The sequence below is a fragment of the Phyllostomus discolor genome, chromosome 7 (assembly GCF_004126475.2).
Source record: "Phyllostomus discolor isolate MPI-MPIP mPhyDis1 chromosome 7, mPhyDis1.pri.v3, whole genome shotgun sequence".
NCBI classification, from domain to species: domain Eukaryota; kingdom Metazoa; phylum Chordata; class Mammalia; order Chiroptera; family Phyllostomidae; genus Phyllostomus; species Phyllostomus discolor.
Window position 1 is genome coordinate 40,146,583 of NC_040909.2, and position 25,631 is coordinate 40,172,213.

At 50.9% G+C, this 25,631-nt stretch overlaps 1 protein-coding gene across 5 annotated transcripts in view; it reads left to right on the forward strand.

Annotated features, from left to right (window-relative positions):
* The window catches only part of VGLL4 (vestigial like family member 4), a 151,858-nt gene that overhangs the window by 121,414 nt on the left and 4,813 nt on the right, over positions 1 to 25,631 (forward strand). For 4 of the 5 annotated variants that reach the window (XM_028518257.2, XM_036030800.1, XM_036030799.1 and 1 more), the window contains one exon: positions 20,164 to 20,386. In XM_028518257.2, the coding sequence (XP_028374058.1) occupies positions 20,164 to 20,386 (223 nt within the window). Of the gene's footprint in view, positions 1 to 5,792; positions 6,161 to 20,163; positions 20,387 to 25,631 lie in introns of those variants that run through there. The other variant, XM_036030801.1, reaches the window with a different exon arrangement.

The following is a 25,631-nucleotide window of genomic DNA, read 5'->3' on the forward strand; positions in this document are numbered from 1 at the left end:
TAGTCCCTCCTTCCTTCTTCTAGCACTTTCCAAAGTCTGTCCCCCATCTTTATGATGGGACAGCTATCTTTCCACCTGCCTACAAGTTGCCTCGTTCCTTCTTCTTTTTCATCTCCCACATCTGATCCATTGCCACACCCTCTGAATCTGTTTACTAAGTGTTTTCCACATAGGACCTGGCCTAGGCCATAGTTTGGATCCCCATTTCTACAACAGCACCCCCCATACTGATTTTGATACTTTAGTGTTGGGAGAAGTTTTCTGAAGTCTTACTCTCTGCTTGGAATTCTTCCACGGCTCCCAGTCAGCTCCAGGAAACATTGGACAGGTGTGTCTCCAGGAGCATCTACCCCTCAGTGAGCTCTGCCTTGCTGATGTAAGCCCATGCGCCTGCCCTTTTGTTCTCCTGCACGTTCCTTGCCTCCTTCTTTTGGCAAATGGCGATTCCTTCTGCTTTGAGATGAACACTTTGTATAAAATGATGGCACTTTGGTGTAATCGTGTGCCCATCTGTCTGACACCTTACCAGGCTGCATCGTTCTTCCTGGCCATGGGCTGAGTCTTACTCATGTCTGTCGTACTAACACCCAGACCCAGTGCCCAGTGCCTTCTAGGTGCTAAATAAATGCTTGAATGAAAAATGAGTCACTCTGAGAACACTGATGAAGCACTCTGACTTTTGGGAAAGATTATAAGAATTCCTTTCAAATAAATATGTAATAAACCCTGAATGGCACCACCTCTTGTACTTCCAACTTTTCCTTGTAGCCTTGATGTTTAGTTCAGGGAACATGCTAGAACCACCACGACCTCCACTGCCTTCCCCACCCCAGCTCCCTGTAGACAGAACAGTGCAGATCCCTGGTACCTGGGCAAGTGCACGGTTTACAGTGAGTCACTAGCCCAGCTGCGATGCTTATTTTGGATCAAGTGATCCTGTCCCAATGTTGACTCTGAGTAATAAGCCTTCAGAATTTTTTATATGAATGAAATGGTTTTTTTCCACTTCTGTTCATATTTCTTCTTTTGCATGTTGCTCTGATCTCAGTGTGAACACAGGTAAGGTTTATGAAAATCAGAAATTCAGTTCAGTTGGGTGTTCATCACAGGTCAGAGAGATGGCTAGACATTGCTTCTGGGTGGAAATCCATCTGCAGAATAGATCTCTTCATACTAGAAAAGCGGATGGATCTCTGCCCAAGTGTTAACTACTCTGGTGTTTTTCAAATCTCCCTGAAAAGTTCTCAAAGCCAAAGTGTTTTTCAACTGTTTTCCAGTAGAGCCATTGCATTTACTTCATTTGTGTGGGATAGCTTTGGGCCGGCCTCGCTGCCTGCCCTCATTCCTGTGTGTTGGTGATGACACTGCATCATTTTGTGTTAGGCTGTTAGCTTTAGAGCGAGTTAAACATTACAGTGATTAAAACTCAGACATCCTCTAGGGGCCGTGCACCTTGGGAATGGACCTGTGGGGAAGAGGGGCTGATGGCTGGGAAACCTCAGTCAGCAGGTGTTTCTTGTGAGCCTGTTTGGAGGACATGGCAGATTTCGTTGGCCGGCTGTGGCTCTGGCTCCTTTTGGATTTATCTAAAATTCAACCTCTTCAGGATGAACTTCAAGGACTTTGGTGATCTGTCACAAACTCCCTTCCGCAGTATTATTTCTTGGTAGATGGTCTCCTTGGACTATCAATCATCTAAAGACTCCTTACTTATGGTTAAATTTTAAAATAATTTATTTAAATTTCTGCTACTACATGCTTTTTAGCAAGCTGCACAGAGTGTGAGAAGCAACTGTCGCAATTCAAGGTGGATTGTCCAACCTGCCCCGTGACTTCCGTTTTGAGGGTGATGTTTGAAACGCAGCATTGCATCTGGTGGCATCTTACAGGTGTGGCACACCCCTCTCCGTCACACAGGTTCCTCCTCACATCCTGGGTCTGCGCTTTTCAAGACTCTTCAAGGGCTCCCAGCATCCCACATTGCCTGTGCTTTAAGTAGATCATTCTAAACATTCTGTCCAAATTTGGTGATGCTCTGACCCGACTTCCTTCTCTCCTTCCACTGCCCTCCCTACTTTTTATTTTGGGAAAATGTTCAGACCTACAGAAACATTGAACTGGTATAATGAGTACCCACATATCCTATACTGGACTCGCCTATTGTTAATATTCTGCCGTATTTGCTTTCTTCCTTTCATGTGTGTTGTAGACAATGATGTGATCTAATGTGCTATGTATTCATATTCATAATGCCCTTTGTAGGTGCTTTCTCTTAAATTCAGGATTCAGTTACAAATCCCACATTGCATTGGGTTGTCTTGTTAGAGATGTTCAATCTAGAATAGTTATTCCTGTTCTGCGGGGGTGGGCAGTGGTGGTGATGTTGCTCTGGAGAGTCAGCCCCTGGTGAGGTCTCCCTCTGCAAAGCCCTTGGGACCAGTGGTGTGGAGAGTGTCTATCAACCCCAGGAGGGATGACATTGTATATGACAGATGAATGAATGAACTGTTCAGGGTATGTGTGTGGTTGTTGCGTGGCAGGAAGTGTGAGTTCAGAAACAGGAACTGGGGAGAGGGCGAGAAGGGCGTGCTGGCAAGGGAGGTGCAGAGGGCTTGGGAGACCAGGATGGCTGAGGTCTGGGGAACTGATTCTAATCTTCATTCCTGCTCTGAGATGATTTAAGTCACCGTGCCTTACATTTTTATTACTGCTCTGAAGGCTCATTTCTAGTTCTAGTCCACAGTTCTTAAGTTTTACTTTAAAAAAAATGCAGTGCTTTCATTTACTCATGGCAGAGTGGAACTGTTCCTTTTCCCCCGAAATCTACAAACCCCAGTAAAACCCTAGTAGATTGTACTCTTGTAAAATCCCTGGTTTTTTACTTAGAAATCATTCATTTAAGGCTCGGGTGAAGAAGTCTAACTGTGAAAACTGGTGGTATTTGTGTGTGGGGGGTTGGTTTTTAATTTTTAGCAGCACATAGTATATCTAATAAAAACAATCCCAGAATTTTTAAGACTTGATGTTAGTGACTCCTTAAGGGCTCTATGATTGGAGATAGGTATGCAGTTGACCCTGAAATGACATGCATGGGTTTGGACCCACTTACGGGCCCACTTATGCACAGATTCTTTTCCAATAAATATATCGTGTCATTTTATGGAGATTTGTGACAATTTGGAAAAACAGATGCAATACACAGGCTAGAAATACTGAAAAAGTTAAGTATGCCATGAATGTATAAGCTATATTGTACATATTTCCTCTTCCTTAGGATTTTCTTAATATTTTCTTTACTCTAGCTTACTTTATTATAAGAATACAGTATGTAGTATATAATGCATATAACATACAAAATGTGTTATTAGTGTTGATGTTATCAGTAAGGCTTCCAGTCAACAGTAGGCTATTAGTAAAGTTTTTGTGGGAGTCAAAAGTTTTACAGGATTTTCTACTCTGGGAGGGGGTAGTCAGTGAACCTAACCCTATGTTATTCAAGGGTCAGCTGTATATGTAGGACCCAGAAAAGGTGATGTTGGTTCTTGTGGTCACTGAGTGGTAACAGTTGGCAGTGGTGTGAGCATCCTGCCCGGGGCCCTGGCAGGCGCTGGAGCAGGCGCTGGGGCCAGGAGCATGGGGCTCTTCCTGCCGCCTGTTGCTGACGTCCTCAGGGCCGCCTCCTTTTGTTCCTTTTCAAGGATTGGTTCAACTCTTCATTTCCAAGAAATGTGGCACAGTATCCTTCCAGTAAATTTCCCCCTTTTCCCCATAAGCTAGCCAGCCTTGTTTTATGTTGCTTGTAACCAAAAGAACTTGTTAACGAATACATATATTCGGGTTGTTTAGTGTTTCCCTGTCATTTGTAGGACTTCTACAGTTATCATGTATTTCCGTCCTTGTTCGTATCTCATTTCCCCACTTTCTTAAGAAGTGAAGTTTCTGGATCAAGGCACGCATTTCTGCTTTCCCTGGCGCATGCTGCCAACTTGGTGTCTAGTAGGTTTACTGGCTTACATCCCCACCAGCACCTGTCAGCGTGTGCCTGCGCCCTGCCTCGCTGGGCATCTGATCTTTGCAGGGTTCGTAGGGCATCGTTGTGTCATGACCTACCTTTTTCCCTGCTAGTAGGGAATTTGAATGATCTTTTCACAGGCTTATTGGCCATTTGGATTTCTTTTGTGACCGATAATGTCTTTTTTAAAAAGAAAATTAGGGTGTTCATCTTCTTTCTATTGATGTTAACACTCTTCATATTAAGGATCCTTTGTCAGATGTGTTAGGAACATAGCCAGTTTCCTAATTTGCCATTTGCTTTTCAACTTTACTATGTTTTTGAAATACAGATTTTAAAAAATTTGGAAGTGGCTAAATCATTAAATCTTTATGGTAAAGGCCTAAGTGGTCTGGAAGGGACTGAAATGTTTTGGCTGGTACCTTGTTCCACGTGTCTACAATGTGTGTTGATAGTAGGATGATTGTACGGGCTTAATTCAGGTTAGCTGTGGAATGAAGAGAATGCATTGTTTGTATCGTCATTGGTTCATTTATCAACATTTGCCAAGTGCCTCCTTGGTTGGTGGCACTGGGGGATGTGGGTGTGTGTGAGGGAGTCTGCCCTGGTTAGGGGAAGGAACAGCTGTGCCTGAGGAAGTGTTGGGCCGTGGTGTGCGGGCGGGCAGGCGGGCAGAGTGCAGGTTGCCCTGGCCCTCAGAAGGCTGTGGCCGCAGTTCTGCGAGAACAGAGGCGCTGCCATTTCCACGAAGAAACGGGATTGCTGCTTCTACCACCACCCCCCCTCAGGGCCATCGTCCCCCACTGTCCCGCGGCGGAGCACTGTGAGGGAGTGGTCAGAGAGATTTTGGTATTTGTTTTAGTAGTCTCTTGTTGGGTACCATAAGCAGGCTCTGAAATCAAGTTTAAATTCTGTTTTTATTTTACCGTTTTACCAGATGTTTCCTGTGGTTTGACAGATGTACCACTTACTCGAAAGTTACACTCCTGAGATTTTGAATGTTATGGACACTGTTGCTATTGACCAGGATTCTGTCAGGGCAGGATTTGGACGACAATTTTTGCATCATTTTTTGGGTTGAAAATGTGTTTTTCCCCAGAGCAGAAATGCTTGTCTTTTCCTAAAAGCAGAAGATAGTCTGCTTTTATCTTCTCTGTTACAGTTCCAATCTCTGGTTTATAAAGACTGTGACTGGTTGATCAGTTCAGTAAACACCACTGTGCCTCAGTGGACAGTTACTTTCCAAAAGCAGCTGGACTTAAGTACATGCAGGTTTTGTTTGAAAAGCTCACACGGGACGAAAAGAACTCAGGTAGCAGGCAGGTGGAACTGTAAATTGGACGGAGCATCTAACTGATGGTCTGCTGCTGTGGGCTCGTCGACGCCGGGAACGGTTAAGAACGCTGCAGACGGCATTTTTTTGCACCCACCTACAGCCCCCCGGAACAAACCAAGGGTTGCTGTGGGGCCTCGCCTCCCCCATGCCTGCAGTCAGCACTTTTCTGCAGCCCGAGAGTCCAAACAGAAAAGAGCCTCTCGTCCAGGACTCTGCCTGTGGGAGGAAAGCAGAAGGAAGTTGCTTCCTACAAAACACTAGTGAGACTCGTTGTAGCTGCAGCCGAGGAAAAATGGGGATTTTTGACATTCCTTCTCCGAGGGGCCAGCTGCAAGGGTGCCGTGGAGTTGCACGCATCGTTCTGTCAGAGCCAGCTCCCGTGTCCAGCCACCTTCCTCTCCTGCATTTTGTTTAGCCTTATTTTGGAGTTTTATAAAAGGCTTATGCTATGGAATATGGAGAGACAAAGAAAGAGGAAATCACATACTATAATTCTGACAGCAGACCTCTTTTCTCATAAAATGAAACTGTAATGATGCATGTAACATTTTGGCAAGACACCCTCTGTAAATAAACCCTCCCAGGAATTGCTAACCTATCCCAGGACCCACAGGAAACTTTTTTCTGCAGCGTGGGGGCAGGCAGGTCCCTTACCTTGCAAGTCTCCTTTCGGCCGGGGACTTTTATTCTGACAGGCACCCCGCCTATCCAGTTTTGTGCCTGGGACTGCTTGCCAAGTTTGTGAGGCCCAAGGCTTTCTTGTGGGAGGACGCTGGGCTGTCTTCATGCTTTTTGGCAATGATTAAAGTGAGGTTAGTACCAAAAACCCTTTCATTTTATCCCCTTATCCTTGCTTTTTCAAACCAGATGGCAACCCTGTATTTTCAGCTGTAATTAATTTAAACTGTGAGGCAGCAAGTGCTGGGAGAGGTAGAGTTGATTTTGCTCAGAAGGGACAGCAGTGGTTTTTCCCTCTCATCCCTCACCCCTCACTGAACGGCACCTTGCCCCAATCAGGTCCATGCCATGTACAGTTTCTTCTGAGAGGGGGCTGCAGGGAGAGAGAGGGCTGCTGGTGGGGCTGCAGCGCTGGCTGCAGATCACACATGTGAGCTGGGAGGGCTCATGCACATGGGTAATTGTTTCCTTAATGGGTTGGAAGTGCCCAGGTTTCAGGTGGTGGCTGACATGTTGTCAGGCTGGGCTGTCATGTGACCCCCTCTGGACAATGGTGCATAGTTTGAGGGGCTGCGGATTTGGGGAGGACAGGGTGCTTTGCCTTCCCACTGAGCTCAGCTGCCAGGATTGCCTCCAAAAGAGGGTATGTTTTAGGTTTAACATTTATTCTTAAAGAAAATTACAAGGGAAATAAAAGCCCTTGGCCACAGTTGAAGTCTGGAGGTTTTGACCTCAGCTATGTGACCACTTCCCTCCGTGGAAATTTTACTTGAGTCCCTCCTCTGTGAGTTATTTCAGCACACAGGCCACTAGGCATCCTGAGATCCTTCACGTTTAATAGGAACTGAATGCTTTTGTTTGATCTCTTGGTAACTTGTAAAGTGGCTCCACAGAGTAGTCACTCCTCCCACCCTTCTCGCCCCTCCTTGCTCTGAAATGAAGCTGAGGTTCAGATGGAGAGAGCCCGTGTCTCGGTGCCCTCACCTGCCTGCACAGGTAGGTGTGACGGGTGTTTGTTCCATCACGTGAGACACACATTTTCCGGGCAGTATGGGGGAGTTACACATTGAAGATCTGTTAACAATAATATATGTGCAAAGCACTTTGTAAAACTGTACACTAATGTCACACAAATGGTAGTTATTACTGCGTATTATTAACATTAGCCATCCTCGGATGACTTGAAGTAATTTTTAAAGGCCCGTGGTGAGAAATGAGAACCGCAAATATGTAGCTTGTGAGTCCCCACAGTGCTCGCTGCTGATTGCAGCGCCGCTGACCATGTGCCTGTGTTTGCTGGACTCAGTGAGCTGGGTGACGGGTGTTCTCTGTTTCACTTGCATGTCAAATGTTTACATTGCTCACGAGCGTTTCTCTCAGGAACCACTTGGACTGTGTTTACTAAGACTTGTTGTGGGTGAGGCCCATCCTTTTGGAAACCTTTTATTTTTCCCCAGTAGAGAGGGACAAACATGTAGTGAAAATGCATCCTGTAGTTCCAGCCTGCTTTATGACCAGCGACTTGTCAAAACTCGTAAGGACTGAAAATTAAATGTAGAACTACCATATGATCCAGGAAGTCCATTTGTGGGCATAAACCCCAAAGAATTAAAAGCAGGGGTTTGAAGAGAGATTTTATGCCCATGCCCACAGCAGCGCTATTCAGAAGAGCCAAAGGGTGGCGGCAACACAGATGTCCATCACTGCATCCGGATAAACAAAATGTGGGCTGTACGCACAGTGGAATATTATGCAGCCTCTACAAAGGGACACAGTTCTGACACAGGCAACAACGTGGATGAACCTCGAGGACATTATGCCGAGTGAAATGTGTAGTCACAGAAGGACAAATAGGAATATGGTTGCACTTTGTGAGGAGTCAAGTTCATAGAGACGGAGAGTAGAATGGTGGTCGCCAGGGGCTGGGTCAGGGGGAGTGGGGAGCTGCTGTTCAGCGGGCTCAGAGTTTCAGTTTGGGGAAATAAAGAGTTCTGGAGATGATGGTGGTGGTAGTTGCACAACAGTGTGAATATATTTAATGCCGCTGAACTGTGCACTTGAAAATAAAATGGGGAATTTTATATGTATTTTACCACCAAAAAATAAATTAAAATACCTTTTAAGGACTGATGATTAACTTCATGTAGTTCAGCTGAATGAACAATAGCGAGTCTGTTGCCCACAAGCATGGAAAGCAGGGCTGAGCCCCTGTCCTCCCTGCTCAGCGTTGAGTGATGCCCGGGAGAAAGCCAGCAGTGCGGAGGGCAGACGGTGGGGGTTCAGCACCGAGGGTGTGGTGTTTGGTGCCTAATAATAAGGAGTCGCAGTGTGCTGACTTCTGTGGTGCAGATTTCAGTGTAAAGGGGGTTAGGATTCATCATTACCATTTGGTTCTGGAAGTCCCAGCTCATGAAAAGGAAAGTTTATGTCCTTTAGGGTGCTGGGGGTGGTAGTCATGGATTTTCTGAAGGCGTTTTTCAGAGCCATCAACTCAAGAGTTTGGAGGGAAATGCCACTTCATTGTTGGATGGAATCATCAGGTTCCTTTTCTCCCTCCTTTTCAGGGCTCTAGGTTTTGGATCGAATATCATTTTAATAGCCAGGGCACTCCTTCAGTGTTGGAGGTGGTACAGTGGAGCTAAGCAAACAGCACAGGAAAAGTCAGTTCTGAATTCTATGACCAGTTTGAGAATATAATTGTAAAGAAATAGAATCTATGAATCAGAGAAAAATGAAGTAAGCCATCAGTGTTGTTTTATTTATGGGTTTTTTTTGGGGGGGGTCCCTTAGGAATTTTGCGTTAACAGTAGATTGGTAATTTGTCTATCAGTTGTCAATATGTTAGAAGCCTTTTGAAGCACCTTAGGGCCCTTGCAATACATTTTAAGTAGTTTAGATCAGTTCCTATCATGTGATGTAAGTAAAATAGCTTCGCCAGCCTTTTCCTCTAGTTTTTAGAAAGGTGAGTTCAGCCTGAGATCACCTGGATGCTCAGAAGGAATTAGTGGGCTGCCCGGTTTGCTCTCAGAGGGAAGGTCCTTTAATAATAATTTTATAATGAATAATTATAGTAATTAGTAATTTAATATTAACAGTGGTGACTATTTTCAAGAATATTTGGGTATCTTTTATTAGATGACTATTTAATCACTGTATATACTCAGTACTTACACTCACAAACTTTTTAGTATAGTAATAATTTAATTCAGTAATTTAATTTTGTCTGCCAATTTTCTGATTCCAGTCAGGGTAGGTGGGTAATTTTAGAAGGAAAACTGGCTTTCTAATTTTTGTTCAGTGTTGAAAAATGTGGTGAATTCGGGGCGATCCCCTAATATCAACAAGTCCACAAAAAGATTCGGAACTGGTTACCCACATGGTCAGGGCTGGACACCTGGGGAGGCTGCTTGCTCGCCCTCAGGCCTCAGATAGGGACCCTGGAGAGTGTGTCTGCGGGGCAGCCTGCAGGGGAGGAGGGGATTGCAGCAAACCAAGGGGCACAGGAAGGACATTTGATAGTTTGTCTCTGATATGCATGCACGCGTGATGCAGACTGTATAGTAACTTAGTCATACCTCTAGCCAACGTGGGGTCACAGATATAGCTGAATTAAAAGAAAAAAAAACAAGTAGGCAGGTTTTTAGGTGGCCATGCTTACTGCGTGGCAGGACTGCGGAGTAACCGTTGCATTCTGAAAGTGGGGTTCTGGTTGGGTACCATCCTGATTTCAAATGTTCCGTTCTGTTCACTTCGGTGCTTACTAAGTAGACCTTATGCCCTGCTTTTCGGTTCAGAAATAAGCTTCTAAGAGTTGAACAGAATTACCTTTTCTTGTGCACTCTGTTCTTTAGATTACATCTGGAGCATTACATCTAGTTCTGGGCACCACGCTGGAAGGTGAATGTTAATTTGGAGACCATGTGGGGGTTGGGGACAGGACAGGGGTCTGGTATTAGTGTCATTTGGAGGGATTCTTGTTTGGTAAAGAGAGTTCTGGGCATGGCAGGGCTGACATAGAAGCGGCTGTCTAGTAATTGGGAAAAGAAATAGATTTCATTGGACTTTTCCAAAGGGCTGACCTTTAACCCAAGAATCCTACTGGAAAGCAGATTTCATTCGTTAGGAGGAAGAACCTTTTATGGAAGCTTGCCAGTGGGTGAGCGGGTTGCCTGCAGAAGCAGCGAGGGCCCCGTGCGCGGCAGCCCCGCATCCCTCCTGCACTCACAGCCACCTTCCCGGGAAGCTCTTTTCTTGCAAGTAGGACAAAGCAACCTTGACGGCTTTATAATAATTTTCCAGCAATTTGCTGCAAAATGTGGAGTAAAAGCTAACGACGAGCCTTCAAAAGAATTTGAATGGAGTTATGAAAGCTGGCTGGGAACCAGACCGGAAGAATGAGAGTGAAATGGTGATTGGAGGACTTTTCAGACCATTACTTCCTGGAGGGTTTGCGAGGGCTGCAGTCGCTTCTCTGGTCACCCCTGAGCCTGGTGCTGCTTTGCTGTCGGTCTGTTCATGCATAAACTAGTTCGTGTGTGCCAGGCACTGTGGTAGACCCTGACTTATGGAAGCTTCTGGGCAACGCACTGTGCACAGAGTTTCTTTCCCTAGTTTGCTTCACTCCAGGCCTGTCTAGGAGGAGCTGGTCTTCTGAGTCTCAGGTTCAGGGGTGGTTAAGAAAGAGAATGGTTCCATTTTGTGCCTTCCTGAGCATCTTGTTCCACACTCCGCTTTCCTAGCACAAGGAAGCTGTTGCCAGTGGACCTTAGACCCAGACTGAGGGTTTGGGAGGGTGAGGGTGGGGTGGGGTACAGCAGGAAGAACTGAGCTTCTGGTCACGCCCAGCAAAGCTGTCCATGTAAAAGCCCCTCTGGGCAGACTCGCTGGGCACATCCCTTTCCTTCCATCCTTTCTCTAGCCCTCACCTCGGCTTTCTCAAGTGGTGCTTAAAGGATAGCCAGGCGGAGTGTCACCATGTTGGTCCGTCTGTGGCAGTGCAGAGAAGTAGGTAAACTCTGCTGGACTGTTGCCTGCCTCAGACACTGCAGCTGGGCCACATAATGTTTTCCATCCCATCTCTGCTGCAAGGACTCTGTTAAGTGCCAAAAAATATGATGGTTGTATTTTTTCACATCATTCAATGAGAGAATTTTTTATGTCATTCACTGAGAGAATACATAACGACAAAAATGAGTGCAAATTTAGTAGCAGTGGGAATTGTAAATTAATTTCTATTTTGTGAGTCTCAGCAACATCTCCATTTGTACGCAAACTCTGAGCGGACACACATGGGGCATGTGGTCCGTTCAGTCTGTGGCACGTCCTCGGGGCCCAGCCCAGGTGGAGACCTGCCCGCCGCTTTGTGTCCACAGCCGCCAACATGGGGGCAGACGGGGTGCTTTACCAGTCGTGTTCTCGGGGCCGGCCTCTTCTCTCAAACTTTATAGTTTTTCCCCTTGTCTCAGCTAACGATAGAACGCACGTGCAGACAGTTGTAGTCAGAGAAAACTGGTACCTTATTTACAGAGCTGAGCAGTTCAGAAATGCAAGTCTCCCAGCAACGTGTAAGGGTTCTGCTCTGCTACTGACCTTGCGGGTGAGTCTGCTTCTCCGCAGGCAGCAGGCCTAGGAAGCCCTCACCTTCCCAAGCAAATGAAACCTCTGGATGCTGGAATCAGAGATGGGGAAAGCTGGTGTGGGAGGCCCTGCCCTCTCAGAGCCTGCGTACTGACTTCACGCATCATTCTAGCACACCGAGTTGCCTGGCTTTTCGGCCCACCGTGAGGAGAAGGGAAAGATAAGGGCACTCGCAGTGGCAGACACACTCACTCCAGGAGGGGCCCTGTGTCAGCCAGGAGAGGAAGCCGGTCACGTGAGGAGCTGACCCAAGGACACGAGCAGCTGAGCGGCCCGAGGGGACTTGGCACAGAGCACACGGGCCTGTCCTGGAGGCCTCCTGCTCTGCGTCTGAAAAGAATGTTTATCATAAAGATCCTGAGTCACCAAGACGGGAAAGAATAAATTGTAGGATGTTTCAGACAAGTTGCTGACTAAAATAGGTTTAAAGTGTTTTATCTCTGAGGCTCACATTTGGGCAGTTTTACCTAAGTGACCACCCCGTGACTCTGTATGCTCTGTCGGGTTTCCCGGGGGCCCCTGGGTGCCTTGTGCAGATGTGCGTAGTCACTGTGCCCGAGGGGGAGGGAGGCCCTGCTTCCCCTGGGGCCCCTGCCAGCCTCGTGGAGAAAGGAGGGCAGGAGTGGCGAGAGCACCGAGAGCTCCTCGGACGGACAGACGCCCCTCAGGGTCCACTGCTGCCTGAGGGGCCCGAGGGAGGTGGGAGGGGACCCGAGGGCTGCAGGAACATGGGCACCTGGGTGGTGCTGATTCAGTGCCGCTCACTCCTGAGGGTTCGACTGGAAATCCTTGACTCAATGACAGAGAAGAGTCTAAGTCAGTTCTGCCTCCTCTTACACTGCCCAGCATTGTTGACTTGCCCTGTGGCACCACGGACACGTGTTACTTCTGAAACCCTCACAGGCAGTTTCTGCAGAAGAGGATGGGCTGGCCTGTTGGAGTCCCCGCCCCACCACGTACCAGCCATGGGACTTTGGGCTGAGCATTCTGGTTCTCAGCTCCGTTTCCCTCCACGCACCCTGGGGGTGGTGGCGGGTGCTCCTGGGGCTGGCACAGCACTGAGTGAGGGGCGGGCACTGCGCACAGTTGGCCTGTGGTCTTGGGCAGCTTGTCGTCGACAGGCGCATCGATGCAGGAGTGATAGAAAGTTCTGCTGGTTTATCCCTTCATTCATCTGTCCCAAATACCCCTGAGCCAAAAGGTTTTGGATGGTAACTTGGCCAACAAGCTGCTTCCCTCTTGTATGTGGGGGTGAGGGGGTGTCCTTTCCTGGCTTCTGAACTGCACTTGGAGGAGAAGCCGGGGGGCAGCTGGCACCCCCCCCCCCCAGCTTCTCACTGGCAGGCCCGGCCCCAAGCACACACTGGCCTCGACTCCTGGTGCCATCGCTCGGTGCCTAGGAAACATGCCCCGGGCATGCGTGACAGGGATACCCGAGGGCCCATGGATCTTGGGGACCTCTTTGAAAATGTCCAGAGGAAGCACTAACATGTTTTTAGTTGGAGGACAGGATTACTACAAATAAAGCAGGAAAAACATGGGTGTGGAGAATATCTAAAAATGTATAAAGCAACGGAGTTAAAAAAAAGCACAGAAATTGTCTTAGTTTGCTCGGGCTGCCATGACAAAGTGCCACGGCAGGGGCGGCTTAAACAACAGAAGTCTTGCAATTCTGGGGGTGAAGTCCCAGAGCCAGGTGCCGGCCGGGCCGGGTTCCTCTGAGGGCTGGGCAGTGAGTCCGTCCCAGGCCTCTCTGCCCTGGGGCCTCAGGCATTCCTTGGCTTAAAGAAAGCTTTCTCCCTCTGTCTTCACATCCTTTCTCCTCTGTACATGCCTGTCACTGTGTCCACATTTCTACTCTTCGTGAGGACACCCGTCAGACTGGATGAGGGCCTACCCTAGTGACCTGCGGGCACTCATTTCCAAATGAGATCATTTGCAGGAAGGGGGTTTGGGGTTAGGACTTCAGCATCTTTGGGGGGACATAATTCAGCCCGTAACAATGAAAAGCAATCCAGAGAAGAAAGTAGAGTGGCTAATAAGCATGTGAACAGATCTGTAGTTACGCTGGTAACCTCCAGGTCTCTCTCTGAGTGACGCTCAGAGACCTGCTCCCAGCATGGGAGGGGTGTGCAAGGATGTAAACACTTTGGGGCTGTTTGCAACAAGGAGAAGCCAGCAATCGTCCAAATAATGTCCGCATGGGGGTGGGCACGCAAACTCCGGTGTGTTCGTGTGAAGCAGCGTGGCGCACAGGGGAAGAAGGCGAAGAAGGCGGGGAGACGAGCTGTCTGGGTCAGGTCATGGGTGTAGCCCCAGGACTGGGGCGGGGGAAGAAGCGAGGTGGTGAAACAGCACATGCAGTGTGGTACTGTGATGTGAACATAAAGTGGGCTATATATTATTTAACGATATATTCATACATAGGACGGATATCTTCAAATACCGGCCAGCGGCTGCCTCTGGGTGAAGCAGGGGCATGGGCCTGGGGAGGGCGGGAGGAGGGGCTGCACCTGGGTCGCCTGCTCTGCTGCTCAGGCCCCTGCCCGCATTTCCTCTGAAAGGGGAGGGGAGGTCAGAAGCAGGAGCGGTAGTGCGGTTTCGTTTGTCGGCGCTGGGTGGTAGGTACACAGGTCTTGGCAGTTTTCTCAGCCTCTCTCAGGGAAAATGGAAGAGAAAGGCTTTGGAACCAGTCAAATATAAATTAGATTCTTTATACTTCAGATGAATAATTCAGCGTCTTTGAGCCCCAGTTTACTCATCTATAAAATGGGTATGGTGGTGTGTGTTTTGCAGCCTTGTGTTGGACTTAGTAAGGTGGTGAGGACTAGAGCATGGCCTGGCATGCAGGACAGTGAAGATATAATCGAGGCGAGTAGTTGGCTCCCAGGGATCCCCCAACTTTTAGTGCGTTCTGGTTTTGGACACCACTTTTTAAGGGCGACATTGCAATGGTATACGTGCTTTTCTTCCTGGGACAAGTCACAAGTCACGTGATTGAGCATATTCGGTGTTGCTTAGTTCCGTGGAGTTGATTTTTGACATCTGAGCTAGCGGAAAGGGGCTGCCCTCTTTGTTGGAGTTCGTAGGCGGGGGTTACGTGGCGGGGGTAGCTGTGCCAGCAGTGAAGTTAGCCCATTGCAGTGTCCTTCACACTCCCCGGAGCCTTTGCCGGGCGTGACTGCTCCTGATTATTTGTGATGTTAAGTGATGACAGTTGTCTTATGCAACACAACCTTTCCCTACATTTAAGGGAAAGGCAGTCCTCGCCCCTTTTCACTGCTGACCAGTAAGTGCTTGTCGCTGAAGCAGAGAGCCCCTTGGTTGCTCCAAGTCTCTGGGACACCCTGGGTGCTGGTGTTTCCCCACTTTCTCCTGCCCACGGCTCACAACCTGCCACATTTGGCCCTGGGGGTGTCTCTGCATCACCTCCCAGCACCTCCACCTACAAATGTCATCTGTACTCAGGCCTTCCCTCTGAGTCACAGCATCCTGGTGGTGGTGTCCACACCCCCGTGTGTCCCGTCTGAAATTGGTACCGAGGAGCGATGAGGCTGGACCAGGATGTCTTTGCAGACAAAGCCGTGCAGCTTCTCGCTCGGCTGGGAGGACTGTCCTGCTCATCAGGAGAAAGACGGGGGTGGTGCGTGCATCCCTGTGAGTGCGTGGGGTCTGGACAAGCTAGGGGACATTTAGAAATGGGGGGAGGAAAGCAAAACCTGGAGGAGGTAGTTAAAGGGAGAAAACATCTCACTACGTCTGATGCCCAACGTTTAAATGTTCCCTAAACTCTGCTTTTTCAGGAAAAAGTGTCTTTCCTGCTGGGAACGTCCTCTGAAATGTCTTGAATGCCCTGTCGTTCACCAGAGTCTGTTAATTGGACTCACACATAGTATTGTGTACTTTAATAATAATTCACTTATTCAATGAATAGTTGTGAACATGTCCGCTGTGTGCTCTGTTCTGTGCCCAGCACTGGGCTTGCAGACCTGGGCCCCCAGAGTGTTCTGTCCCTGAGGAGGCTGGATGGGGCCCTGGGGACGGGTGGGCAAAGCTGGCTGATTGATAGAGCAAAGCAGACACGGCTAACTAGGGGTGTGCCTTGGGGGGCTGGCACTTTGATGCATCTCCAGGTTCCCACTGTTACCTCTGTCCCTGCAGTCTGGGGGGTCAGGGAGAGCCTTCTGGAAGCTTCAGAGGTGAGGCAGAGGCTGTGGTAGGGGCCTGGGTGTGCATAGCTGAAGGGCCAGGCGTGTGTGACATCCTCGCTCCATCCCGATCTGAGGTGAAGTGTTTATCTGCTTGACCTTGGTCCTCTGTCCTGTAAACTTGGGGTCGTGCCACCTAGCCAGTCCACATCATAAACCTGAGGACTCCGTCAGTAATGGTCATGGAGTGCTTTTTATTTTTAATTAAAGACATAGTTTTCATTTTTATTTGTGGTAAAGTATGCATGGCATTTTAGCCACAGTGTGGTGGCATTAAGTATATTCTCTGAGGAAGCTTTTAAAAATTAAAGGCACTTGAACAACTTTGTCGTCGTCATTGTTAGGCTGTGAAGGTTCGTCACTCTCCAGCAGGTTCCCAGAGGGCAGACTCATGTCAGCAGTGGCACGGGGGCGGTGGGGGGGGGGCTGAGCGCAGGGGGACTGGCTTGGCGGTGGCCGGCACGGGCCCCTGCACCCTGCTGGCCTCGCCACTGCTTCCAGGCCTTCCGCTCACTCCTGTCGGGTGTGGTCTGGTGTCCGGCAGCCAACTCTCACCTCGGGGATGTTCTGTGCCTTCTGGGAGCTGGGGCGGGGGAGACACAGAGCTGGACCGGTCCTTGCTTCACTCACCCGAGCCGAGGGACCTGCCCTGGGACTGCGCCAGGTGCCTGCGGTGCGGCGTCCTGAGGACCCTGGAGTGTTTCCTTGAAAGCGCTGACTACAATGTCTCCTGCTCACGTTGGTTCAGTTAATAGCCGTCCCTAGTTAGTAGAATTCAGTCAGGGCTTGAGCATGTCCGCACCGTAATACCTTCCTGAGGGTTTGCTTTCCACTCAGAGCTTCTGGTGGGTGGGGCGTCTCATTTAATGAGGATCCAGTGGGTGCTGTGCCCTTTTTTCATGTGATGGATTCTTTCAGTTTCACGGCTTAGAATCTGGGTGATGCATCTCCAGACACTGTTGTAGGCATGTCTCTCTCCTCGGCTCCGGGAGGGCGGACCGGTCAGCGTGGCGTCTGTCCCCTGGAACGCTCCGTCTCGGAGGACAGTGGAGCAGGTGTCTTCTCTCTCACCACCGTGTGTCCACGCTCTCGCCTAAGACCGTTGGCAGGGGAAATGCCCTCCCCAGGATGAGTGTGAGCACAGGCCAGGGTGCCCTGGAGCCGCAGTGACATCGGTGGTCCTCGGGGTCCAGACACCCGTGAGCCCTTCAGGCCCGACGGGGCCACGGCTGTGTTTCCGCGGAGGCCCCCCGGCCCCCGGGCAGGAAGCGTGGGTCTGGGCTGCCGGCCGTGGGGGCACTCGGTGCTGGGGGAAGCTGCAGAGCCGGGGTATGATTCACTCGGGGGAGCATGGAAAACAATGTCTGTCTGTAAGCTCCAGGAACTGGGAAAATGAGCTGGAAATGTGACTAATGTATAATTTTACTAAAATTAACCAGCGAGTTCTTCAGAGGTTTGGGGTGTTTTTTCAGCGTCTTCGCCTGCTCTGTGATGCCGCGCCGCGTCATGTTTTTCCTTGACTGCCTTTCTTGTTCGCCCCCGAAGCCCCTTCTCCCGCTTCCCCGAGCAGTGTGGGCGCAGAGTGGGTCTTCGGGAGCACTGGCGGCAGCTGCGGGCGGGCACTGCCCCGTGGGCTGTGTGCCCTGGGCAGCTCACCGCCGTCTTTGAGCAGTCCCCTGGACCGTGGTCTCCGATCCAGCGGGCTCACTCGGGTCAGCCTCTGGGGGCTCAGACGAGGGAGTGCACGTGCCCCGGTTTGCGGGTGTTCAGGTGCCACGTGGGTGTCAGCACAGGGGACTGGTGGGCTGCGTGTCTGTCCTGGGGGTGACCGTGGTGTTGGGTGGGGACGGATGCTGCGTGAGCTGTAGGCTGCTCCTTCCTGCTGGCAGGGGGCGGGGTGGGAGGGGGGTCTTTATCCTTTGACTCCTTCCCACCAGCTTCTCTGGTGTGTTCTACCTCACCTGCACCCCAGGAGAAGGCAGGGCTGTGCCTCACTTTCTGTAAAACACAAAATAGGGACTCGGTTAACCCTGGTCGAATACACTGCAGTCTGAATCGGACAGAGGAGAATTCTGACTGAGAAGCCGGTAATCTGTTCCCTGAGTTTGCCTCACTCATTAAGTGGCCTTCAGAAACCTCAGTGTTTTAGTGGGGAGCAGGGGGAGAATATTGTGTCAGGGAAGCAATTCATGTATCTCGTCAAACATTAAAATTTTACTTTATCCAAACTTAGAAGAAAATTGTTAAATTTTATTTTTCAGTTACAGTTGACATTCAGTATTATTTCATATTAGTTTCAGCTGTACAGCCTAGGTCAGGGGTGTCAAACTGATTTTCATGAGGGGCCACATCAGCCTCACTGTTGCCTCCAAAGGGCCGAAGGTGATTTTGGGACTGTGTAACTGTAACTGCGCCTTACAGTTAAGCGAGAGCTCGGCACTGCTGCCCGGTAGAAACAAGGTGCGGGGCGGGATAAAACAAGCTGGAGGGCCTTGTGTTTGCCACCTGTGTTCCAGCGGTTAGACAGTTACTTAATTTAGGAAGTGTGCATCTAGATACAGAAATCATTGACGATGGTGTGATGGGTTCTCTATTTGAAGGTTGGCGTGGGGCACTTCGGGATCCAGAGCACGGCACTGAAAGCTGCAGGCGTGGCTGGCTGTGCACGTGTGTGTGTCGGGGGGGGGGGGCGGATACATGTACAGTTAGAGGCATGAGGGCGTCTTATTTGAGGAACGCCGAGCAGACTGTTGTAACTGCTGAGCACGACGCCGGGGGGGGGCACGGAACCCGGACAAAGCTGGAGAGGTGGTTGGGACCAGAGTGGGAAGGAGGAGGGGCCAGGGTGGCCGCCGCCGACAGTGTGGAGTTGCTGAAAATTGCAACTAAGGGCTTGGTGCATTTGGATCTGCTTTATGAAAAGATTGTGTTGAAATGAATACAGATAAAGCAGGAAATCTGAGTAAGGTTTGGTGGATTGTCTCAGTGTCTCAGTAGCCTGTTGTACAGGATGTCACTAGAGGGGCAGCTGCGTAGAAAGGGTGCATGTGAGTCTGCAGCTTAAAAAGGCGGGCTTCTCGTGTGTGCTCTCTCACTCTTCTCTCACACACACACGCAAAATTGCTAAATCATCTCATTCAGACAACTGAGGTGGCTGCAGGGTCTGCTGCTTCTTTGGGCTTCTCGGGCTTTTCTGCCATAAAATAGGTTGTCTGCTGAGACAGGAGGATGACTACTTGAGAATTCAGAGAATAATTTGCATTTCTTAAAGAAAAGTCACTGAAATCATTATCCACCACATTTTTAGTTAAAAGACTTATTCATTATTGAGAGTTGCTCTGGCATCCAGAGAACATGGTGGGTTTAAGGGGCTGGGACTCAAGGCAGAAAGAACCCTGGAATAAATGAGGAGGAGGAAGGACCTGGGCCCCTCCCGGAGTAGCGTTGTGGTCCTCTGTCGGCCCCACCGTGCCATGACCAGGGCTGTGTCATCCTCTGATAGGTGCAGTGGTGATACTGCCTTAGAATAGATTCACCGGAGTGCAGGGGCGGGCGGTGTTTCCATCCTGTCCGTGTTCCACACAGCTGGGGCCTCTGTGGGTGCCAGCTTCTGGACTTTGCTAACGCAGGTGACTTGCTGGTGTCCTCTGGCTTTCGGAGCTGCGTGCAGGCTCTCTGCCCTCCAGACAGGACTGTGGGCACGCACTCCGTGGCCAGAGCAAGCGTCACTGCTCTGAGTCTCAGTTTCGTCGTTGGGAAGGGGGTAGTGTTGCATCTCCTTGTTAGTGCTGCTCAGAAGGTCGAATGAACTAATAATACCTGTGGGGCACAACCCAGCACTTAGAATCATTTTGGTCACTTTGGGTTATTGTCGTCATCTCCATCCTTACCGATGGCAGATCCTCGTCAAACCAAGCTGGCCTTGAGCACCTAGTTTAGTCCTTTCAGCTCCGAGCAACTGGTGTTTGTTGTAGAAGTGCTCGGATAGGTGCGTGCCCTGCACGGGCAGGCTGCTGAGCAGAGCCTGAGGAAGGCACTTCCTCCCGGCACGGCAGGGCTTTGCAGCCGCCCCAGCCCAGGTTAGCGTCCCAGTTCAACTTACAGGTCGGTGGGCTGTTTGACCTGGACCTCAGAATACGGGGATGATGGTGATGATAGTTACCCACAGCAAGGTGAAGAATTAGATGAAATAATCTGTGTGAAGTGCTTGGCATATGGCCACATCCTCTTTGCTTTTCGCAAGATATAGGTATTCCCACCTGAGTGATTCTTTTTTTTTTTTTTTTCCCCAGGAACAAGACTGCCAATGGAGACTGCCGGAAAGACCCTCGGGAGCGCAGCCGCAGCCCCATTGAGAGGGCTGTGGCCCCCACCATGAGCCTGCACGGGAACCACCTGTACACGTCCCTCCCCAGCCTCAGCATGGAGCAGCCCCTTGCACTGACCAAGAATAGCATGGACGCCAGCAGGCCGACAGGCATCTCGCCCACACTGACCCCAGTGGAGCGGCAGCAGGTATGTCTGTCCAGTACGGCTTGTGTTGGTGGCCAGTAGTGGGTTTGGGGCTCGGGGCACCGAGCGGCAGCCGGGAGGGAAGTGGTAAGAGGTGGTGGGTAAGTCCGTCCCCAGCCCTGGCTCTGCACTCCGGGCAAGGGCGCGGTAGCAGTGACAGCAGGAGGGGTCCTTGTACTACATATGACCTCACATTTTAATGCCTGCCTAGATCTGCCGGGCCTCGCCTCCTAGGACTGACTGCCATGGACAAGGTGTTTAACATCTTTGGGGTTTAGTTTCTTTGCTATAGGGTTGGTCTAGATTGTGTGTGTTTTCAGCTGTTTTCCTCACTTATGTTTTTATTAGGATCAGTGTTAACGACCCTAACGGCGGGCCATGCCCTTGTCCCCTGTGATGTTGCACAGGCAAAGTTAAATGTCGGGTCGCTCTGCTTTGGGGTGAAGTCAGTGGTCACAGTGGTTATTAGCTCGTGCTGGTCAGAAACCTGTGATTGGCAGATAGGGATGTTTTTCATTCAAGGAAAATAAGAAAATTAAGTTATTTTAAAAATACAGTTTGCTTGGTAGGAAAAAGAGGTCTTGGAAATGGGGCTCCTGAGGAAATATAAGAGGAGACATTAGCGTTGAGGTTCGGAATCACTGCATGAGCCCGTGGCTCTTCTCTCTGCACCTCTGCGGTCTGTGACCTCACAGGTCCTCGGTTGGTGTTTGCTGAGGATGCGCTGTGCACAGCCGGACGCCAGGCCTCAGCTTCCAGGCGTGCTGATGCATCCCACCAAGTGCCCCACCACCAAGGCCACCTCACTGCCCGAGGCTGGGCTTTTGACGGCTTCTCTGCCTGGGCCAGCCGCACCCCGGCCCAGCCACTACTGCCTGGCATGTTTCTGGGCTGCTTAGTAATGCCTGCTTGTGGGCAGACCCGCGCGTTGGCAGAGGTTGTGCAGATGCCTGTGATTCTCAGTAAGGCTGACAAGCGGTTGCACCTCAGGTCTTGGAGCCCGACATCGTAGTCCTGTGTGTTTCATTCATTCATTTAACAAAAGTCATGCGCCCCTGTATGTTGAAGGGAATGTGCTTGAAGCCAGTGAAGCAAGACACAGGCACTCACAGTTTCAGTCTGTAGGAGAGAGGTAATCGAATCATTAACCATGGTTTGGTATTTTAACTATTAATGTAGCCATTAATAGCCACTTACTCTGATAAGAACAGGGGGCCAGGTTATCCCTGCCCTTCGGTTATTGAACGTGACTAGGACTGACCAGGCCCTGGGCTCTCTGCAGAGCCCTGGAGGTATGGGAAGGTGTGTGTGGGGCACGTTCCTGCCCGGAAGGAGCTCACGGCCCAGCAAGGGAAAAGTGTGTGAGGAGAGGACTGCTCTCTGGGGTGGCAGGGGCCTCAGTGGAGGTGATTTGAGCATAAAAGGAATTTGTCTCTAGGATCCAGGGAATTCAGCCCTCTGGCTACTGCCACCGCCGGCTGGAGGGCTGGAGTTCCGCAGGGAGGAGGACGGTGGGCGTCCCCGGGGAGTTTCCTCTCTGAGCCCGTGGTGGCCGGGGAGGAAGCTCCGGTGCCTCCCGGAGAACAGGGTGGCCCTTGGTGGGCCCTGCTTGCTCGTCAGCTTGAGAAGGAGTTTGAGGATATTTTGGTTGGTTTTTAGTCAGTTGCTTTGTGAAAGGTGTACTCCTAGATAGTGACCTGGCCCTCTTTACTGTGGTCTCTCCATCCCTATCCTAAAATCCTACCCCAGCAGAGATTCCCCCCTCCCTCCCCGCACCCACCTATAGGCTGTGCAGTGGGGCCAGGGAGCAGGTTTTCTAAGAGTGAGAAAACCTTGAACTCTCTCACCTGTGTCCTTATGAGATTCCTGGCAAGTGGCTGTTGAACCAAGCCAACAGCTTTCCTGGGATGAGCACAGTGGCTCTGGTTTCCCCAGTGTGGTGGCCACTGACCTGAGCTTTAATTTAAGGTTGGGGTTAGTGGTAAAGAGGTTATTGGCCTGCCCTCTTGTTACTGGACAGGGGCCTGGCCCTGAGCGGGGTCTGCCCAGGGCCAGCTGTAGTGTGTGGGCTCTTGACTTCGTGCAGGAAAGTTTTCACAGCACGAGTCCAGGTGCCTGAGGGGGTGCGTTTATTACAAAGCTGGGGGCAGGGAAGCAAGGAAGGACTTAGCATAGAAGAAGCAACAGGAGAGCCTGGGCTGGGCTGCCTCAGCTCACTGGGAAGTCAGAGAAAAGGGCCCTTGGGGACAGGTTCAGGGGATTGGCCTGGGACAAGCTGCCAGCTGCCCATTGCCTAGAGTTTAGGAGACTCGTGCCTGTGGGGAAAGCAGGGGAGAAGATGGGAAGGGGAATGGTGCTGGCTGTTCCCAGAGGGAGAGCGTGCTTGTTGGGTCCTTTGTCTTGAGGCTTTTCTCTCTCTCTTGCAGGCAGGAATCTTAGGGGAGGTCTCAGGGGGAGGGTTCTCCAGGTGGGCCCTTTCAGGGTCGTGGTCTCCTGATTGGCCAGCCCCAGGGCAGGGGGTCTTTAGTCACAGCGGCTGGGCCTGGTGTCACCCACCTACCTGGTTTTGCCGCTTTCCTGGGCCTGGAGCTGAAATATAACTGAAGCCTGGGCATTAGCTCCAGGGAGGAAAGGTTACCCTGGGGGGGAGGCCCTTGTTTCCCCAGTTTTGTCCCCTGCCACTCCATGCACTGGGGCCTTCTGCCTGGTGACCCCCTGCACCCGGCTGTGAATCACTCGGCCTTCGTGTTCAGCTGTCTGTCTCAGTTTCCCTATTCCACCTGCCAAGGAATTTTCCTAGCTTCTTACTAACCTGTCTCACTTTCGCCTTGACTGCTGGTCAACACGGGTTTCATTTACACGGTAACTGTTCCTTGAGCTCCTTCCTGTGTCAGCATGGTGTGGCCTGGACAGCCCGCTACAACCTGAGATACACACGGACACTGACTGCGTTCTGTGCCAGCAGGTGCTGTGCCGAGGACACAGATGAGTGACACAGCACAGTGCCTGTTCTGCAGTAGCTCAGAGACAGTGACCCACTTCCGGGAGTTCTGTTTCATTTGCGAGCAGGCAGGACGGCTGCTGGGGGGAGTGTGCATGCCCCCCCACAGCTGGGAGCAAGGGAAGTGGGGCAGGGCGGGGGCTTCCTGGCGCAGCAGCGGAGTGCTGTGTGGCAGGCGGGCAGGACAGGCAGTGCAGGGGAGCCTTCCTCCGTGTGCTGGGAACTGTGACTCAGAACTCTGGGAACTGGGACTGGAACGCTCCCAGAGAGGCACGTCTGGGGAGGCTGCAGAAAGGGCCACCCCACTTTAGGTTTTAGCAATGGCAGCTCTGAGGACATGGAGTGTTCCAAAGGAAGGCACGAAAGATACCAAGAAGGGTGGCCTCGGGCAGCAGCAAACAAGGAGAGACGGGATGAGATTAAACAGTAAAACCCAAGGTATAGTGGACATTGGACTGTTCTCACAGTGACGCTCTTTCCCGAGGGCAGCCAGAGCAGGTGGGGCAAGGTGTGAGTGGAGCTAAGTGACAGGTTCTCAGCCTGGCCCTGCTGCTAATTCGCTGTGTAACCTCCAGCAGGTTACCTCTTTCTGGCCTCCTTTCCCCCATTTGGGAGAAGGGTGTTGGGCCGTGTGGGCTCACAAGCACCACCACCTGGAGCACGAGGCAGGCTTCAGGTGGGTGTGTGGCGCCGAGGCCCAGCTTGCCCTCAGCCAGAGTTCTGGTTAAGGTACTTGGAACCTGAGCTCGGGAGAGGAAGGTGTTTGGTGTGTCCCAGAAGAGCTCAGCTGGCCGCACTGCAGCCTGGGTTTGGGGGTGGGGAGGAGAGGGTGCCCAGGCAGTAGCCATTTGCATGCCTGCAGGGGTGTGCTTCGGCGTCCCAGAGGCGATGCGAGGTGATGCGAGGCCAGGGGTGCTGCTGGAACCTCTTCACAGCATCTGCACATCAGTGGGTCGTTCTGCCTGCTGGGCGCCCAGCTAGGACCAGCCACGTTCTCTCCTGGACTGGCCTTGCCCGCCTTTGGGCAGCACTGACATAAGGCTGGATGTCGACTTTATTCTTCAGTCTAAGTTTCCCTGAATCCAGCCTGTGACACTCTGCATTTCTTCATCTTCCAAAACCCTTTCCCCCAAACACATCCCCACGCTCCGATATTTGCGTTGGTCGGGACTCTGGTTGCGAGGAACAGCGACCAGTCTGAGCTGCATTAAGGACAAAAGGGAGTTTTATTGGGAAGGTCATGGGCACAGCCAGGCTGAGGAAGGAAGGGCTGGTCCTTGCCTGGGAGAGCGGGCAAGGACACAGGACTCTCCTCCCTTGGCTCTGTGCCTGTCCAGGTCTCTGCTTTGAGATGCACATGGCCAGCCCGGTGTGGCTGTCCCACTGTGCCACTGCCCCACAGCTGCTGAGATCAACTTGAATCTCTTATGAGTCAGGCTGAATAGTTGGCACCCAGCCTGGGTCAGATTTCCAACCTGCACAAGGGTCAAGGTCGCTGGTGAACATGGCTGCCTTAGCCCCACCTTGTGGGTGGAGGGCACGTTCCCAATGGAGGGGAGGGGAGGTGAGGCGATCGTGGGCTCAGGGACCCCTTGAGAGGTAGGCTTCAAGCTGTAGGCTGTCCTACAGGTGCAGTCCAAGCAGCACCTGATGGGCAGGGCTCCTGTGTGTGACCAGGGCCCAGGCTTCCACACCCTCGTCCCAGGAGATGGGTCCTCCAGCCCCTGGTCAGGTGCCATGGTTCCTGTTTCTTACACAAGGGAGCTTGGCATGCTGCAGGCCCTTGTGGGTCTGCCTGGCCTCACAGCCACATTCTCACCTCCCAGCGTCTTTGCCCGCTATTGTCTGTGGTGGCCCCATCTCCACTGCTGCTGAGGTGCACTGTTAACAGCTTTCTTCTTTCTTTCATATGCTGCTCCAAAGCCACATTTTCCCCATCTTGGATGTGTGTAATTTCTTGTTAGACCCAAGCCCAAGCCCTTAAGGCTTAAAAATTTTTTTAAAGGTTTTATTTATTTTCAGAGAGAAGGGGAAGAGAGAAAGAGGAGGAAAGAAACATTGTTCAGTTGCTTCTTGTACACACACACCCCTTACTAGGACCTGAACCAGCAGCCTTTCAGTTTGCAGGCTGGTGCTCAGTCTGCTGAGCCGCACCAGCGAGGGCCAGGCCCTTAAATTTAATCCAAGTTCCTACTAGATTCATATCTTTATCACAGAACATGTTTTTGTCTTTTTTTTTTTTTTTTG